At 49.8% G+C, this 17,343-nt stretch overlaps 2 protein-coding genes across 5 annotated transcripts in view; one reads left to right on the forward strand and one right to left on the reverse strand.

Moving 5' to 3' along the window:
• Positions 1-42: 42 nt before the first annotated feature.
• Positions 43-4,174, forward strand: wdr76 (WD repeat domain 76). Of its 3 annotated transcripts, none has more exons than XM_053865665.1 (14): positions 43-327; positions 397-513; positions 925-987; positions 1,067-1,159; positions 1,323-1,381; positions 2,016-2,133; positions 2,196-2,297; positions 2,357-2,551; positions 2,627-2,785; positions 2,850-2,965; positions 3,042-3,140; positions 3,203-3,352; positions 3,418-3,471; positions 3,569-4,174. In XM_053865665.1, exons 1-14 carry the CDS (start codon positions 289-291, stop codon positions 3,822-3,824), a joined length of 1,620 nt encoding a protein of 539 aa, XP_053721640.1. In that variant the 5' UTR covers positions 43-288; the 3' UTR covers positions 3,825-4,174. The 3 variants fall into 3 exon arrangements, with proteins under 3 accessions (XP_053721640.1, XP_053721638.1, XP_053721639.1); XM_053865663.1 differs by having other exon boundaries at positions 47-327; positions 1,064-1,159; positions 3,569-4,173; XM_053865664.1 differs by having other exon boundaries at positions 47-327; positions 1,064-1,159; positions 2,360-2,551; positions 3,569-4,173.
• Positions 4,175-4,885: 711 nt separating this feature from the next.
• The window catches only part of frmd5b (FERM domain containing 5b), a 46,773-nt gene continuing 34,315 nt past the window's right edge, over positions 4,886-17,343 (reverse strand). Inside the window, exons 2-14 of one of the 2 annotated variants that reach the window (XM_053865656.1) lie at positions 16,541-16,645; positions 14,803-14,845; positions 14,067-14,145; positions 13,200-13,297; positions 13,008-13,131; positions 11,774-11,861; positions 11,617-11,705; positions 10,910-10,973; positions 10,197-10,288; positions 10,062-10,136; positions 9,932-10,000; positions 9,725-9,831; positions 4,886-8,318 (exon numbers count right to left, since the gene is read on the reverse strand). In XM_053865656.1, coding sequence (XP_053721631.1) covers positions 7,732-8,318; positions 9,725-9,831; positions 9,932-10,000; positions 10,062-10,136; positions 10,197-10,288; positions 10,910-10,973; positions 11,617-11,705; positions 11,774-11,861; positions 13,008-13,131; positions 13,200-13,297; positions 14,067-14,145; positions 14,803-14,845; positions 16,541-16,645 — 1,620 coding nt within the window. In that variant the 3' untranslated portion in view covers positions 4,886-7,731. Of the gene's footprint in view, positions 8,319-9,724; positions 9,832-9,931; positions 10,001-10,061; positions 10,137-10,196; positions 10,289-10,909; positions 10,974-11,616; positions 11,706-11,773; positions 11,862-13,007; positions 13,132-13,199; positions 13,298-14,066; positions 14,146-14,802; positions 14,846-16,540; positions 16,646-17,343 lie in introns of those variants that run through there. The other variant, XM_053865657.1, reaches the window with a different exon arrangement.

Genomic DNA, 17,343 nt, shown 5'->3' on the forward strand with positions numbered 1-17,343 from the left:
TGTGCAAGCATAGCACGCGCGCTCTTCCTACTAACCAAACCTTAAACACATGAATGAACCGTGCTGTCGCGTGACGCGCCGCCGGCAGGGGACGAGCCCGATTGGCTGCTGCAGGGCGGAAGCGCGACGCAGCAGCGTCGCTGCTCATCCACCAATCAGAAGCGGTGGTTCTGTTTCACAACAAAGAGGCAGAGCTTGTTACAAAATCGCTGAAGCTCGTGGCGGCAACTTCGTCTCGTCCTCAGCTGCTTCCTGCTCCGCCGTGAAAACAGCCAAGTCGCTGCCGCCATGGCGACTCGACGGTCAAAGCGCGCTGCGGCCGTGAAGGTACAGAAGTACTTGGAAGGTGAAGGAAATGAGTGGAGGACTAAGCTGTTTCTTTCTGGCTCCTGTCAGGAGGAGGAGACCCGCGAGCGGCGGCTGGAGAGTCGGAGCCGGAGAGTCACTCTGGGCCCCAAACGTCAGAACTGTTCACCGGAACAAGACAGCGACACGGCCAAACCACTGAGGAAGGTAAGACGGGACTCGTTCTTTAGAACTTCACAACTTCAGTGAGGAGTCCGCCAGTTCGGAAAGTGCTGTGGAACAACGTGCAAGAAGGAACAAAACACAACAATAATACCTTCAAAATAGTAATAATAATGCGTAAATAAAATAAAAACAAACAACAATAATAGAAATAACTTGCAAATAAATAGACAACAAGCAACACTGCTCACCTTGAAGCTCAGTTTCCGGCCACAGTTCCTTCATGGAATCGTGTCTTTGTACCTAGAATGCGGTTCATAACGAAGCTAACGAGTGGAGGGAGGGAACTGTAGCGCGGAACTGAACAGTAGCAAGTTACAGGAGATGTGATGAAGGACGCCTGGTGGTCACGTGACGTGTGGTCTGTAACTAAAGACGTGCTTCTTCCGTTGTCAGAGAGTGAAGAAGGAAGATTCAAACCAGAACGAGGAGACACGTGTCAAAAAAGAGAAGGTGTCGGTGAGTTTTGTTGAAACTGGATCTCTCTGGGGAAAAAAAAGCTCAGAACTGATGTGTGTCTTTTGTGTGCGCGCAGCAGGTGGAACCCAGGGTTCTGTCCGAGTATGAGCTGGAACGTCTGGAGAACATCAGACAGAATCAGAACTTTCTGTCCTCCATCAACCTGTTCCAGGTCAAGTGAAAGCGCAGTGGCTTCTTCTTCTTCGTCTTCTCTCCACAGACGGTTCCGGGTCGATCCCCAGTGTGTCTGGAGCGGGAGATGTGCCGCTCGTCTGTTTCAGAGTCTCCGGCTGGTCTCGATGGTCATTTGCTAAAGGTTTCCTTCTGTCTTCCAGGTGTCAGATGAGCTCAGACAGACGACAAAACCAAAACCATCACAGAGGGGCCTCATGAGGTAGGGCTCTTGTTCCTTCTTCTTGTTCCCCCTGTCCTTAGTCCCAGCGTCTTCTTCTTTTTGCCCCTCCTACTTCTTCCTCACCCTCCTCCTCTTTCTTCTTGATCCTTCATCTTCTTGTTCTTCTTTCTCCTCTCCTTAGTCCCAGTCTTCATCATCTTCTTTTTGTCCGTCCTTCCTCCTTCTCCTCATTCATCCTGCTTGATCCTCCTTCTTCCTCATCTTCCTCCTCCTTCTTCTTAATCTTTTATCTTCTTGTCCTTCCTCTTTCTCCTCATTCATTCTTCTCCTTGTTCCTTCTTCTCCATTCTCATCCATTCTCTTGCCCTTCATCCTTCTCTTCACTCAACCTTCTTCTTGTTCCTCCTATATTCTCCTCGATCCCTCATCTTCTTGTCCTTCCGCCTTATTCATTCTCCTGATCTATCTTCTTGATCGTTCATCTTCTTGTCCTTCCTCCTTCTCCTTGTTCCTCCTTCCTCATGTTCCTCCTGCTTCTTCTTCACCCTCCTCTTCCTTCTTCCTGATCCTTCATCTTCTTCTCCATCCTCCTGGTGATTTTGACCTGTGCGACCAGAGATGGAGCTTGTGCGTGATGTGGGCTGACAGTGGCGTGTTCTTGCATTTGATGAAGGTCTTCAGCCGCTGTGCTCCCAGTCCTTCCTCCTCGAAAGTCTCTGCGTCTGCAGAAGAAGGAAGCCGAGGTCTTGGAGCTTCCCCCGGAGTTCACCACTGCCGTGCCGAAAGAGCAGGTAGCTGCTCTGGGTCTCATGGCTTCTGGTGCCTGTTACCTCACGCTGTGCTTTTGTTGAAGACCTTTTCACAGAAGAAGCCCCCGGGACCTCTGCCCATGGACGCCATCAACATGGAGGAGGGAAGCAAGCTGCCCTCCGAGCTTCTGGACCTCTGCTCCGAGGTACCTTCAGCCCTCTCCATCTGTGTTGATTCTGCCTGCTCAGCTCTGTCCTCTGTCAGAAGGTGGTGGAGGAGAGGAAGCAGGACCTGGACCTGAAGAGCTACGTCTCTGCTCTGAAGGCCATGAAGATCTCAGAGGAACGAGTGGCGAAGGTGGTGGCCGACAGAATCTTCTCTGTCGCCGTGCACCAGAGCTGCAGCCGCCCGCTGGTGGCCGCGGGAGACAAGTGGGGGAGGGTCGGTCTGTGGAACGTGGTAAGGGTTTCGGGCTCGGGGTTTGGTTTTTCTGCTTGGAGAATATGAAGGTCTGAAACCTGCGTGGTCCTTCAGGAGGCCGACTGGGGGGACGACGGCGTGCTGCTCTTCCACCCTCACAGTCGGCCCGTCCCCTGCATGGCGTTCTCCCGAGCGAACCCCGCCCACCTGCTGAGCCTGAGCTACGATGGCTCTCTGCGCTGCATGGACCTGCACAAGGCCACGTTTGACGACGTAGGAGGAAACTGGCTGCGCACAGCGTCTGACTCACTCGCTCAACGCCTCCTTCTTCTCGCAGGTCTACAACATCGACGACGGCCTGAAAACCTTTGACTTCCTGTCACATGACTGCTCCACACTGCTGGTGGGGACTTGGTACGGAGACGTGTCCGTCGTGGACCGGCGAACCCCCGGGTATCTACGGTGTCCGCCCTCCATGTGCCGGCGTGATGTGCGGCACCATGACGCTCTCTTGCGCTCTCTTCTGCAGAAACTCCCATGAGTCGCTTCACGTCATGGACCCCAAGGGTCTGCGCTGCGTGAACGTCCACCCGGTCCAGAGCCAGTACTTCGCTGTGGCTGAGAGCAGGTTTGTGCGGCTGTGGCAGCGGAGCCTTCTCGTGTGTGACATGGTTCGCTGCTCTCTGTCAGGACGGTGAGTGTTTACGACCTCAGGAGTCTGAAGAAGAAGAGTGAGCCGCTGTTGCAGCTGGCTGGACACAGGCGCAGCATTTCCAGCTGCTTCTTCTCGCCGCATACAGGAAACCGCATGGTCACTACGTGCATGGACGACGCCATCAGGTGGGAGGATGTAGGCGGTGACTAGACGGACGAGTGGGGGCTGATTTTTCTGCTTCCTCTCTCAGGATATTTGACACCTCATCCCTCACCACGACAGCGCCGTTGCTCAAGTCCATCAAGTAAGCGCCGCCACATCATGGACGACCTCTTGACCTGGACATGGTAGTAGCAGCAGCAGCAGCGCACCCCAAAACAAACCCGACCTCTCACCCGCAGGCACGACATGCACACGGGCCGCTGGCTCTCGAAGCTGTCCGCCGTGTGGGATCCCAAACGCGAAGACTGCTTCGCCATCGGCAGCATGGCGAGACCTCGGAGGGTCCAGGTTTTCCACGAGGGCGGCTACCTGCAGCACTCCTTCACCGACGACAACCACCTCACCACCGTGCTCTCCGTCTGCGCCTTTCACCCCCACAGGAACGTGTTAGTGGGCGGGAACTCCTCCGGACGCTTGCACGTCTTCACTGACTAGAATCGCACCATGTTCCCGACATTCCCAGCGCCTCATTCCCTCCATCAGCTCAGCTTAGCCTTCCGTGGAGCAGTAGCCTCTTCTCTTTATTGTCTTTCTCTGCATCGGCACGCAACTTCTGTTAAACACTAAATACATTTGTTACTTGTAGTTTGTGAAGTTTGTTTTTTTATACTTGATAATAATAAAAACCAGTAGTTTAGTTCATCGTTTCTGATTTGTCCTGAAGGCGGCAGTGTTGCGACACGAAGGTGTTGAGTTGACGCTGTCGCGGTTCGGTGAAATGTGCCGGTTCTTCTCAAATATGTAAAAATAAACGAATAATAATCACACTTTTCTGCTCTGAAATAAAAGTTCTTTACAGTTACGTTGAGGCATTGTGCACTGATCCATCCTGACTTAATGATGGTATTTTCACTCAGTTAAAAACACAACATTTAAACTGGTTTGTCGACAAAAGTTTCTTTCGTGTCCTGCCTGCGGCTCGGTGGTGACGTCACTTCCTACAGTTGCGATCGTTTAAAAAAAATCTTTTATTGAGCCAGAGAAAGTTGAAATGAAGGAGCTGATGGCGCTTTCTACCAGACGCCAACTTTTATATCATCAAAAGACGATGTTTCTGGACGTCAGGTTTTCTGCGAAGTATAGGTCTGTTCCACTTCCTGGTTTGCCAAATCAAGCATCGTGATTGGCTGACATCTTCAAGTTATTGCTTTTATTTAATATTGCAACGAAACCGGAATCGACTCCTCAGCAGACAATTATGCACCTCTGAAGGTAGTTTTTTTTTTTAATTAGAGAATTGTACCAATTGAAAGTAGATGTCAGCCAATAACAATGCCTTATTCGGCAAACCAGGAAGTGCAACGTTTACTTCCCAAAACATCGTCTTTTGACAATGTAAATGTTTGGTGTGGTAGAAAGTGCCATCAAATCCTTCAACTGAAAGTTCCTCTGGATCATTAAAACGTATTTAACCGTAGCTGCAGGAAGTGATGTCATCACGCCGACAGGTTCCCTTAGCGGGCCGATTTAACAAAGCAAACAAGACGGTTTGTGTTTGATCTGGATTCACGTTTTTATTGTCCACTGTCATTCTTGGGATTATTCAGTGAGTCAGTTTAGGACTGTAATACAGAAGCCCGCGGGTCGGCTCGGCCCTCGCTCCACCGGTTGCATAACTGAAACATTGTCCTGGTAGCGACACACATGCTCGTGGGACTGGTGAGAGGACTTGTGGTCCGAGCGTGGAGTAAGGCTGAAGCGGGTCGGACGGGCCCCCCGAGCCCAGGGGGGAGCGTCCAAGAGGAATCTTTGGTCGGCGATGTGGATGTAAACATGAAGCTGCGGCTCTGGTGAGGAGCACTGACTGGAACTCGGCTTAGTGATCCCAGCAGAAGGTTCCACAGTCAGACCGACCCACCTGCCGCTCCTGCGAAACCCTCGCCTCAACAGGCTTCTTCTCCTCTGGTTCTTCTCTTCGTTTTGGAATCTAATATTCACCTACAGTTTGGTCAACTTCCTTCCCAGGTGGCTCATTTGACAAAAACACGACACTTAGAATGTTCCTTCGAAGGTAGCCATGAGCTCAACATTGCTATCTGATATAAAGAAGCACTTGACTACATGTATTGACGACGCAGACTGTGAGCTCACTTTCCGATGCAGTCGCGAGCAGGGTGTCACTTTAGCGCGACCGCTAACCTCACAGCGACACGCTAATGCTAACATATGCTTTTTATTGCTTCGCTCTTGATATGACACGAGTTAATCCACCTTTTCAGAGACATTGACGTCGACTTGTCAACCTTCCCTCGCCGTGCCCGATGAGACGCCACCGTGAAAGACGTTGCCAGTTTTTCAGACTTAGTTCTTTTACTGATGACGAACGTCACTGCTGCCCTCTTGTGGACAACTCTCTGTTGATGAAAGCGCAGCTTGACGTTGAGACAGTCTTGACGTCATCAGATACTGGTGTAATTTCAGTGCAGACAAAACAGTGTTTGAGCAGAAAGATGGTGTCATCACACACGGGTTTGTATTCCTATCCTTGTGGGTACCCTGCATTGCCATAACCCTTTCCCCAGCCTAGCCATCTGAAACACATGGCTCACCTGCACTAGGACTCTGGACTAAGCTTAAACCCACTTATAAAGACCCAGTTATTTTGAGGTTTCAATCCTCACATTGAGACTTAAGCACATAGGGAAAAGGTCCCTGTGTGTTTCCAAGAATTGGTCCCCACAAGTGTAGCTATACAAGGTCACACACACACACCTCTCCAGTCTTCAGTCCCGACCTCACCTCCCTCAGTCATGTGATCAGAACATGATCGTCTCCTACATCGCAACAGCCGCTCACCACAGCACACACACTACTATGTATTTGGCTTTAAAATGACTGTATCTGCTTTGTACATTTTAAAACTGTCATAGAAAATGCACTGGACAAATAAATTAATAGAAAAATAAATACTACTATTATTGAGTTAATGATCGTCCAAAATCAAATCCTGGAACACAAAGAACCTGGCTGCGTGGAGCAGAGCGGTGATGAGAGAAGCAGGATGGATCACAGGAAACGTCCACAGTACTACGTTCTAGATTCTTCCACGGAAACTTTTGGGACGTGAAAGTAGAGATGCTAACGGACCCTGAACGCATCCTGGTTCGGCACCGCCTCTACGTGAGTGACGGTGGCGCTCTCGGTTTAAAAATGACGCGTTTTCAGTTAAATTGTCGCTCGAATCTTAAGATTTTAGAGCGGAGAGCGCCACCTAGTGGCTCTGAAAATGAGGAGTCTGTTTCATGAAGCCTCATCTGTCCATCACCAGCTGTGACAGACTTGTCTCGCGGTCCTATGCCTCTCTAAATATGGATATGAATTAAAATCAACTGAAAAGTTTTTTTCTGCTGTATCTTTTGTGCCGTATTCCAAAACTAGCACTCCATTTAGCATGATAGCATAGCCCTGCTAATAGCTCAAAATAACCAGATGGAATCACTTATGATTAGGGAACACATATTGGCTGTTATGCTGCGCTACACTTTTCTCGGAAGTGGGCAGTCGGAACTGGGAATGATCTCACGGAACAAGTCCATGAAAACCTCTCTCATGCGTTCCTTGTCTGGATAGACGCAACTGCTGGATAAATACGTTCTGAAAACACAAATTCACTGAATGTTCTTCTGTTTACGTTTAGGGAAGCCATCTTAGATTGTGTACTCGGGATTCTCCCACTTTCCCCACGATGGTAACTAAAAGTTCTCTGGAAACTAGGCCTGAAAATGAGCGTGTTCTTGGTTAATTCCTGGTTAAAAAGTGTTGGCCTCAGTCTGGTTCTCTTTCAGGAGACGGTTATCGGACCCCCTCACACATGAACACTCTGTCACCTAACTGGGACCTCGGTGTGGGACCAGACGAAATCCCCAAACCTTCTGAAGGTCATTCAACAAGCAGCCATGTTTGTGTCGAGCAAGCGTGTCAGTTTTGGGGCGGCGTCGCCGCTCGGCTCATGCCTGTGCGGCGGCGTAGACTTCGTGGGTCCGTTGACATTCCTACCTCCGTGTGTTCATGATGGTGGGAATGAGCAAGCACTCGGGAGTGAAAGCTATTTGTGGCGCGATGGTTCTGTGATTTGGTGGGTGGAGTCCAGGCTATTAGCTAGGAGGGCGTCTGGGCGTCTGCAAAACATGAAAAAATGGACGCTTGATTCTCGACCATAGCTTGGCCACCAGATGCCGCCATATACCGGCGTAATCTCCTGTGCTACTAACGCAGTCCAAACTGTGTGAGTGCCACAGCGACTGTCCAGGATCAAATCTTGAAACGCAGTAGTGTGGACGTGGCTTTCCCGGCCGCCCCCGCACCCGCCCCAGCCCTCCCGATGGGTCACCGTCGCCCGGCCTCACTTGCTGACGAGGAAGCCTCCTATCCATCTCAACTTACAGGCGAACCAGCGCCGCAGCGGGCAGAAGTACTCGATGTGAAACTGCTGGAATTCGGGCGTCTTCCGGATGTCCCTCAGGAAAGCGATGTCCAGGTCTGACTCGGTCAGCATGATGAGGAGCAGCAGCAGGGCAAACAGGAGTCCGATGGTGACCAGGAACAAGCGCACGACGCTGAGGACGAACTTGTTCAGCTCCTCCACGTCACTGGGGGGCAGCGACTTGCTCCTGACCAAGCGCAGGGCTCTCCGCCCGGCTCCCGCCGCTTTACCATCCTTGGACGGGCCGGCTTCCGACTCCTTCTCCTCGCCGTTGCTGCAGGGGGCGCCGTTGACGTGCCGTGCCCCGCCCACCTCTGCGCCGCGCTCGGCCACCGGCGTGGGCAGCACGCTGTCCGCGGGGCTGTAGGCCTCGTCGGAGATGACCGCCGCCGCCGCGCCGCCCTCGCTCCCGTCCAGCAGCTGACCCCGCGAGGACAGGAAGGACTCTCCGTGAGAGACGGACCGCACCGGTGTGGAGTGGGCGCTGTCCCGCAGAGACTCCAGACCTGGAGACACACAAGCTGCCGCTGCACATCTGAGGTGGACCAGTGAGGACCTTCACAACCGTGTAGCATTCCTGAGATGTTCCTGTTCATGCAACATGTCCGGGCCGTCCCTGCTCTGTGACCCCAGACTCACCTCTGGTACCGCCAGGCTCGCTCCTGTCCCCGCAGCCAGAGCCCTGACCGGGACCCAGACCGTCGCTCAGGAGCTTGTGGACCGGCAGAGCTCTGCCCAGAAGCCGAGGTCCCAGAGAGAGCACTCGCACCGTCACCTCTCGGTAGCAGTGGTTGATCATGCGCAAGTGAACGTTCACCCGCGTCCGGATCCGGACCAGACACTTGACCATGACTGCGCTCCCTGAAACCTCTCCAGTGCTCCACTGGCCTCCAGCAGCTCCAAGCGTCAGAGTCACAGACAAAGCAGGGAATGTGGTCCACTTGTCTGAGCACCCCCCTCCCCTCTGCCCCCCTGCTGTCCTCCGTGACAGCAGCTGCTATTTTCAGACGCAGATATTGTTTCAGTGGAAACAGCAGCACGACAGGACACAAGGCTGCGTCACAGCCGGTCGGTCGTGGTGACCCAGGACCTCACAGGTGTCTGGGCCACTGTATGCGTTCGCCAGTGTCCTCGCTGGCGCTGACTGAACTGGTGTGTGTGTTGGATGAAGCGCTTCTGTCAGTGTGTGGAGTGTCGCCTCGTGTGTGACATAGTGGCTCCATGTAGTGCTGACTCGGCGTGTAATTGCACTGTCAGTAACCATAAAGACGCTCGCACACCACTTGGTGTGTTATACTCTGGTGTGTGTAAACTTGTACAGCTATACTTGTGGGGACCAATTCTTGGAAACATGCCTCCTTGTGGGGGCATTTGCTATTTGGGGCTATTTGTGGGGACTCATTGCCGGTCCCAACAAGGTTAAGCCTCAATTTTAGGACTAAAACTTCAAAATAACTGGGACATTATAATTGAATAAAAGTTTGGTTTAGGCCCCGGTTCAGGTGTGTTTTGGAGGGTTAGGTTTAGGGGGAGAAGCTGGGGAAAGGGTGATGGCCAGGAGAGGTCCCCACAAGGACAGAGAGACAAGTGACACGCTCCGCCTTGTTGGGACCTTTTGCCAGTCCCCAGTTAAGCCTCAATTAGAGGGTCAATACATCAATAAAAGTAGTTCATTATAACTGGGTTTCAATTTGGTTCAGGTTCAGGATGAGTGGCTGGGGAAAGGGTGATGACCATGAGAGGTCCCCACAAAGTTTAGCCTCAATATGAGGATGACACTGAAAAACTGGGTTCCAGTTCGGTTCAGGTTCGGAGTCCTGGTTCAGGTGAGCCATGTGTATTGGCTGGGGAATGGGTTATGGTCCTCACAAGGATAGCACTACAAGTGTGTGTGTGCGTGTGTGCATCTTACCCTCCATGATGGAGATGTGCACCGCTCTTCTCCGTGTTCTGGGCACGCTGGTCAAACGGGGGCCGTGAGTGATGGACGGACAGCTCCTGCTTGGCACCATGCCAGCTCTGGACACACACACACACACACACACACACACACACACACACACACACACAGCGTCAGCGCATCAGCACACGGCCTGCTTCCGTCCCGCTGAACCCGGACCTGTGGATTTCGGGCGGGTCCCTCTTGATCTTGGCGCTCTGCTCCATCACCTCTTTTGCCACTTTCCCACTGGAAGCACAGACGGGGGTCAGACAGACTCAGTGCCCGTGAGGCGCGGCCTGACGCTCACCTGTATCTGAAGCGACTACCCTTGAAGAACAGGTTGCTGCTGGACACTGTCCGGACTTGGCTGGACTTCTCCAACCTGCAGGGAGAGAGCGTCAGAGGCGCGGGACGGCGGGAAGGTCGGCGTGTCGGGGCTCACTTGTAGAAGGCCTGGTTCTCCACCCCACACTTCCACAGATGCTTGCAGGCCTCGGGGGTCGGAGCGAAGTACGTCAGTATGATCTTCTTATCCTGGACAGACTCAGGAGTCAAGCATCCTCACGCCTTCACTGAACTCTGCATGCAGCTAGTGATGAGCAGGTGAGGCTTCATGAAACACTGTCCTCAGTTAACGCAGCTCAGTAGGTGGCGTGAGGTTTCATTGAAATGGTGATTCAGATCCGAAATTTCCATCGCGCCATTTAGTGGATTTGAACAACCATTTCATAGAACCCTCCTATCATTTTAAAACCTTCAGCGCCACCTACTGAGCTCAGAAAAAGATGACACTGTTTCATGAAGCCTCATCGGCCTATCACTAGCAACAGTCCACGGTCCGCGAGGTGGAGAATGAACCTTATTAAACTGAAGAAGTGTGACCTAAATATGAGTGTAAAAACTCATGGGGAGACAAAGGGCCACAAATGCTGAGGCCCCCAGGTCTGGCCTCTGGATGTGACTGCTGTAACCCCACACGCAGCTGAGAAACCTGCCTGGGAGGACCCTCATTTGCCATTCAACCTCCGGAAAACACTTTGACACCGTTAATCTGAGACGCGCCGCATCAAAGGAAAAAGTGTCCCTTTAATTCAGGGCCGAGCTGCCACCAGGAGGCGCCACAGGAAGCCTTTGGCCGACCTTCAGAAAACGTACCTCCGACTGATTTGCATAAATGTGGAATGTCTTTGCTTCGAACTTGAGTTTGGTGACTTCGTCCCTGCAGCCAGAAGATGGAGAAAATGAGGAGAGGAGGACAGGTTTTACTTCAGGTGAAGTTGAAATCAAACCTGTGACCCTCTAACACGAAGACACAAATACATAGAATATACATGCGCAAACAACCAGAAACAACGCTGAGATTATGCTTAAACCGTTTCATAATAATAACAATTTCTTGATCTTTCATTTTTATATATATATATATATATATATATATATATATATATATATATATATATATATATATATATATATATATATATATATATATATATATATATATTACTATCAAACATCTGTATTTGTTTTCATCACCTCAAACTTTTTTGCCCTTCACACGAGCGCTTTTGCTTCCTCTGCATTTGTCGGCTGAAAATGACGTTTTTACTCTTCAATATTGCAGGTTAAATAAAAGTCAGTCCTGGTGTTTCTCTGCTGAGGAACGTGCGTGTGAGGCTTTTGGAGTGAGATCTCTTTGCCGCCCTGTGCCGCATTTTTGACGTAACTGCAGGCGGTGCAACTCCGGCCCAGTGGTTCTCAACAGGTGGGCTGCAGCCGCCTCATGGGCTAAAACTGTTCTGCTTTTCTTCCAACTCTAACTCTAATTCAAATGTTGTGTTTGTGAAGTTCGGACTTCATACCATTTGAGGAAGTGAACCCTCCTGTTTCCTTGCAGCACGGTGAATCCAAACGGCGTGAAAGCTAAGAAAGCCGGGTTCCCGGACACGTCCTGGAACAACCCATCAGACAGGTCATGAAGGTGGGCGGAGCCTGAAGGAGGGCGAGTGCGAGGGTCACCTTGCAGGGATGCGGGTCCACGCCGTACGTCTCCAGCATCTGGGCCTTCTGGAGGAAGTTCAGCTCCGAAGTTTCGGGCGACTGACCTCTGAGAGAGACAAGTTCAGATTCAGTTTTTAATATGTCCCCGACATTTCCAGCAAAACACATGCACCTGAACCCTGTGAGCTGTGTGTGTCATGGCAAACCTACAACAGCAAGGACAAACTGAAAAAACAACATCAGAATCAGAAACAGCTTTACTGCCAAGGTCAGTGAGGACCCCACCAACTAGCTACCACGTGCAATAATGAACAGAACAATAATAATATTAATATTAATAAACAAATAAATAAATATCCAAAATAAAATTAAATAAATGAATAAAAATAAACAATAATAATAGAAGTAACTAACAAATCAGATTTCAAAAGTTGAAACCATTCCAGCTCTGCGGAGGCTCTGCACTCTGTTTACTATGGAGATTCACCTAAGTAAACATTTTTTTACTTGATTTGAAAGCAGCTATATCGCAGTCAAATTTATTTGTTTTTATTTGAGTTAGTATAAATCAAAATGTCTTCCTTTCCGACCATATGAAAGAGTCATCTTCCGAATAACAATATTTTTAAATACATTTCTCCACAAATATTTATTTATTTAGGATCTACTGTTGGACAACAAAAAAGTTTTAAAATCGTTCAGGTGAAGCGGAAATAAGTATCATGTTATTTCATGATATTTATCACGTTATTTCATGACATTTATCACCTTATTTTATGATATTTATCATGTTATTTTATTTTATTTATCCTGTTATTTCATGATATTTATCACATTATTCATTATATTTATCCCGTTATTTCATGATATTTATCACATTATTCATCATATTTATCACATTATTTCATCATATTTATCACATTATTTCATTATATTTATCACATTATTCATCATATTTATCACATTATTTCATGATATTTATCACATTATTCATCATATTTATCCCATTATTTCAAGATATTTATAATGTTTTTTCATGATATTTATCACGTTATTTTATAATAAAGTAGCCCTTATACATTTCCGCTGATCTACACCATAGAATTGGGAGAGATGTCTTGTGGTCTCTGCGTCCCAGGGGAGCAGCACCCTGGATGTTGGCCCCTCTGCATGACAGCCATAACCATGAGCCACTATGTTGGGTCTCCAGGGCCCAGTCATGTGCCCGGCATGCTCCATCGGCTCCACTCACATCAGCTCGGTCTTGTGGATCTCCGCGATCCGCCGCTCCAGCTTCTCCGAGTGCTTGGGGAAAAACTGGAATTTGGAGCTGTAGCCCTCAGGATGTTTCCCGGGGTCGTAGTCACCGATCTCAGCTGCAACAGAAGGGTGGGAAGGTGGTCTTCTGTCTGACTGCAGGTGGGCGGCTGGGCTCAGATCCTACCTTGCAGGATGTAGGCGGCCAGCAGGGCGGCGTCGGTGGTCTTGCACAGCAGCCGACCGTGGTACAGGTCCCTCTTAACCTGAAGGAAGACCAGATATCTGTGGAGCGGAGCACAGGAAGACTGATGCGCTGATGTCACTAGTCGCCGCCTCCTCCTCCTCGTTCTTCCTCATCACTCCTACTGAAGCTCGGGATTCCTTCCATCTTCACAATCACAGTTTGTCTGACTGCAATATCGCCAATGAGCTCATTAGTGCTGAGATTCATTTCTCATCAAAGTAGTGACGCGACATTCACTGTGCTGCTGCAGCAGAATCATGGTCTCACGTCGGTGGTGAAACTGTAAAGCTCTCCATCTACCGACCGCTGACGGCGTCTCACTTAAAGGAGCTCTGTCACTGGGGAGAGACTCGGTGTAGAGCCGCTGCTTCTCTGTGTTGAGAGGAGTCAGATGAGGAGGGTCAGGCATCTCATGAGGGCGCCCCCTGGAGGCCTCACTTTGGAGGTGTTGGAAGGATGGATGATGGATGACGGATGGATGATGGAATGATGGATGGTGGAATGATGGATAGTAGATGTGGAAGGATGGATGGATGGTGGTTGGGTGCATGGTGGATGGATGGATGGTGGATGGTGGAAGGATGTGAACAGTGTGTCATCTGTCCTGCAGTTTCTCATGAAGCTCATTGCTCCGTTTAGGAGGTGAAACCAGGTCAGAGGTCTGAGGGAGTCACATCTGTATCGTGAGAGGAAGCGGGTGGTTCAGCTTCATCTGTGAGTCTGACTCGACACTGCAGAGCTACGATTGTCCCGTTGATTCTAGTGGACTCAGGACACGAGTGCGGGCCGGTGTTGAGGAAGGCTCACCTGGTGATTTCCTCCCTCAGAGCTGCCGGGTCTGGAGGGTAGAACTTGACACGGAGACACATGGTGAAGGGAGGCTGAGCTGTTGGAGACCCCAAACATCTTTTGTTATGACGAAGAAAGAGCTGAGCCAAGAGACAAGGTCAACCCGCGTTTCTACTCTCATGTGTGGTCGCTAGCTTCCTGTCGGGACCAAGGATGAGGATGCAAGCAGCTGAAATAAGTTTCCTCAGACGGGAGTCTGGACTCACTCTGGAGGTATGTTCACACCACGCGTGACTTGGCGACGCTCGCACCCGACCGCTCCCTGGTTCCCCACCACCAAGTTAAAAAAGACGATTGAAGCGACTTGGACCCGGCGTCCCCCCCCCCCCCCCCAGAGGCAGGTGTTTGGTGTGAGACCTCTCTGCTGAACAGTTCTGTCCCTGTCCAGTAGGGGGCGCAGAGCCTGGCCAGGGAGTGTCTCTCAGCTTGGGAACACCTCACGATCCCCTCAGAAGGACTGGAGGCTTCTCAGGAGAGACAGGTTTGGGCCTCTTTACTTTGGCCGCTGCCCCGGCGACCCCACTGGACGGAAGGTTTCCATTCCAATGTCTTACTCTGAGCAGCATCTCATGTTGTGTGAAATAGGAATTTCAAAAATGAACTCAGTGTTGAGCGAGTGGAGCTGCAGCCTCTGGTGCTTGTGGCTCATGCTTCGTACATGACAGAGTCGCTGTGTCAGATGGAACATACTTACACTTCAGTTGTTTAGAGATGGACTTGGAAAACTCCAGCCAGTGCTGAAACAAGAGCGAGAGAGAAGGTTCACTGCCGATGAAATGAAAACATGAATCGTCTGAATCTGCACCACCACGGCCTGTTCCTCGCCGCCCCATGACGCCGCTTCAAGGACTTTGAAGAGGGGCAGGGGTTCTTAACCTTTCTGATCTCAGCGCCCCACAACACAACCAAAAACTTGTGAAATGACAAGATATTTGTCATGGAAAAGTCCAGCCAGCAGCAGAAGCAGGTGCAAGTCATGTTCATGAAATTTACTAAAGAAAAAAAACAAGAAAAAATACCCTTGGTGCAAACTGTAGAGAAAATTGGAAAAAACTCAATAAAATTCTGTATAAAATAAATATGATAAATCCCCGTCTAAATATCATAGATATTTTCTTTTTCATAAATAAAGTCAAGTCAGAAGACAAGTAAAGGGTAAATGAAAGTATTACCATAAAATGTTCTCCAACAGGTGAACAGTGTTTACTGTAGGGGGCGCCATCACTTTCTTTATCATTGTTTCTTCTCAAGAACTTCTCCATAGTTGGTTACTGTCACAGATGTGCAGCTGTCAGGTCAATTCAGTGACTCACTGCTGCCACCATATGAGGCTCATGTATTAAAACTGAGCGTCTCACGGCCCAGAAGTGTGAAACAAAAACTTCCAGCGGCCCTCTAGGGGGCGCTGGCGCTGTGGTTTGCGCTGTCTGTCGACCTCAGCACTGTGAGCACCGTGAAGTGGCTGATCTGGGACGGTCGCAGACCGAGGTCCCGCGACATCACAGCTACATCCTGCCTCCCTGAAATGAGACCAAGCTCTTTTTGTCTTTAAACATGACACGCTGTCAATAGATGAATAATTCTGCCTCACGATTAAATACTTATTGGGGAGAAATTTCTAGCCAGATTCACGTGCATGTGTCAGAAACGTCAAAATACTATTATCGGTTTATCTGCACTTTTAAACACGTCATGTGACGTTGAAATAAAATAGATTTGAATTGAAGTAACCCATTTATTTGGATGTACAAGTGTTCAGAACAAACACACGATTAAGGAAATATGAAATATGAGCCCTGATGTTTGTCACCCCTACTTAAAACCCGACTGCAATGAGCTCAATCGGACAGCAGGTGGCAGTAGTGCGAGGGAGCGCCCGCAGCACGCTCACAGGAGGAACAACATCAAGAGGAGGCTTTTTTTTGGGACACCTCTGCTATCACACCCATCAATGAAGTATGATCGGAACCTATAGGACACGCCCATACTCACATACCAGCCCACCAGAGGTGGCGATATAAACAATTACACTGCAGATGTAAAAGGATGTTTTTACCATACAAACTGTTGACAATATATCAGTGTCATATGGTTTGAGGAATAATCTCGAGCAATTTCTTAAAAACCACAAAATTATATTATATTATATTATATTATATTATATTATATTATATTATATTATATTATATTATATTATATTAGATTAGAGCAGATTAGAGCAGAGTTGGACCAAGGATGCTGGAGACAAAGAGGAGGAAGCGACCAGTGAGGTTCATGATGGAGGAGGACGTGAAGGTGGGACTAGGTGAAGGTGCTGTGGTGAACTCTGATGGAGATGACGTCAGGCAAAAACATCAACTAATGTGAGGAGCACAAACAAGATGGCCGTCGAACTGCCGCGTGTCGACCCAAACAACCAAGACCAGCCTCACCCTCTGCTTGTCCGGATCCACATATCTGATGCCAAAGTAGTCCTTCTCCAGCAGGTTGAGATGGTGGCAGATGAGGTCGAACAGGTACTGGCCTTTGGCATCGCGCTGCAACACACACACACGACAACATTATTGTCAGCGCAGGAACGGAGCGTCTTGCAGGCCGGACCACCTACTGCGAGGTCAGAAACCGGCCACCTGAAAGAGTTTAAATATTTCACCGTCCTCCGGAGGGATGGACCAGCGCGATCAAATATTCATACGGAGGAGCAGCCATCTGTGAGGACGAGGAGCAATGTCTGCTGCAGAAGCTGGGAGGGAAGGTCGCTGAGGACGACGCGGCCGAAGAGGCTTGCGTGCGCCGTAGTGCTGCCAGAAATAGAGACTTTCAGGTCTCACTCTTCATATCTGGAATGTCGAAGAAGACCAGGCCACTCAGCGGCGCCCTCCAGGTGCTCTTCACTTCATCAGTGAAGTAGCTGTGGGCTGAGCCTGGCTTTGGTCAGCGTCGCCCTGAAATAGCACGGCTCAGGCGCAGGACAAAGCTGTTAGTTCTCCACTGGAGAAGCTATGTAAATATCCCATGATGCCCTTCTGTGACTCAAAGTCTGTGACGGCGAGGGAAAGACAAAACCCAGAGAAGAGTAGAGGGAACACAGCGCGAGCAGAGAGACGCTAATGCCCCCGAGTTGGCTGCCGTCATACCCGCATCACAGCGACTCAAGAAACAGACGGTCAGTGAAGAGTAAATCAGAGTGTTCAGAGTAAATCCCTCCATTTTGCCTCCCAGCAACACTGACCCA

Source organism: Synchiropus splendidus, chromosome 5 (assembly GCF_027744825.2).
Source record: "Synchiropus splendidus isolate RoL2022-P1 chromosome 5, RoL_Sspl_1.0, whole genome shotgun sequence".
Lineage (NCBI taxonomy): Eukaryota > Metazoa > Chordata > Actinopteri > Syngnathiformes > Callionymidae > Synchiropus > Synchiropus splendidus.

Coding starts and splice junctions, on each gene's coding strand:
- wdr76 (XM_053865663.1), top strand. CDS start 289: ATGGCGACTCGACGGTCAAAGCGCGCTGCGGCCGTGAAG. Junction 1,160..1,322: donor CCTCCATCAACCTGTTCCAG/GTCAAGTGAAAG, acceptor TCTGTCTTCCAG/GTGTCAGATGAGCTCAGACA. Junction 2,786..2,849: donor ACAAGGCCACGTTTGACGAC/GTAGGAGGAAAC, acceptor TTCTTCTCGCAG/GTCTACAACATCGACGACGG.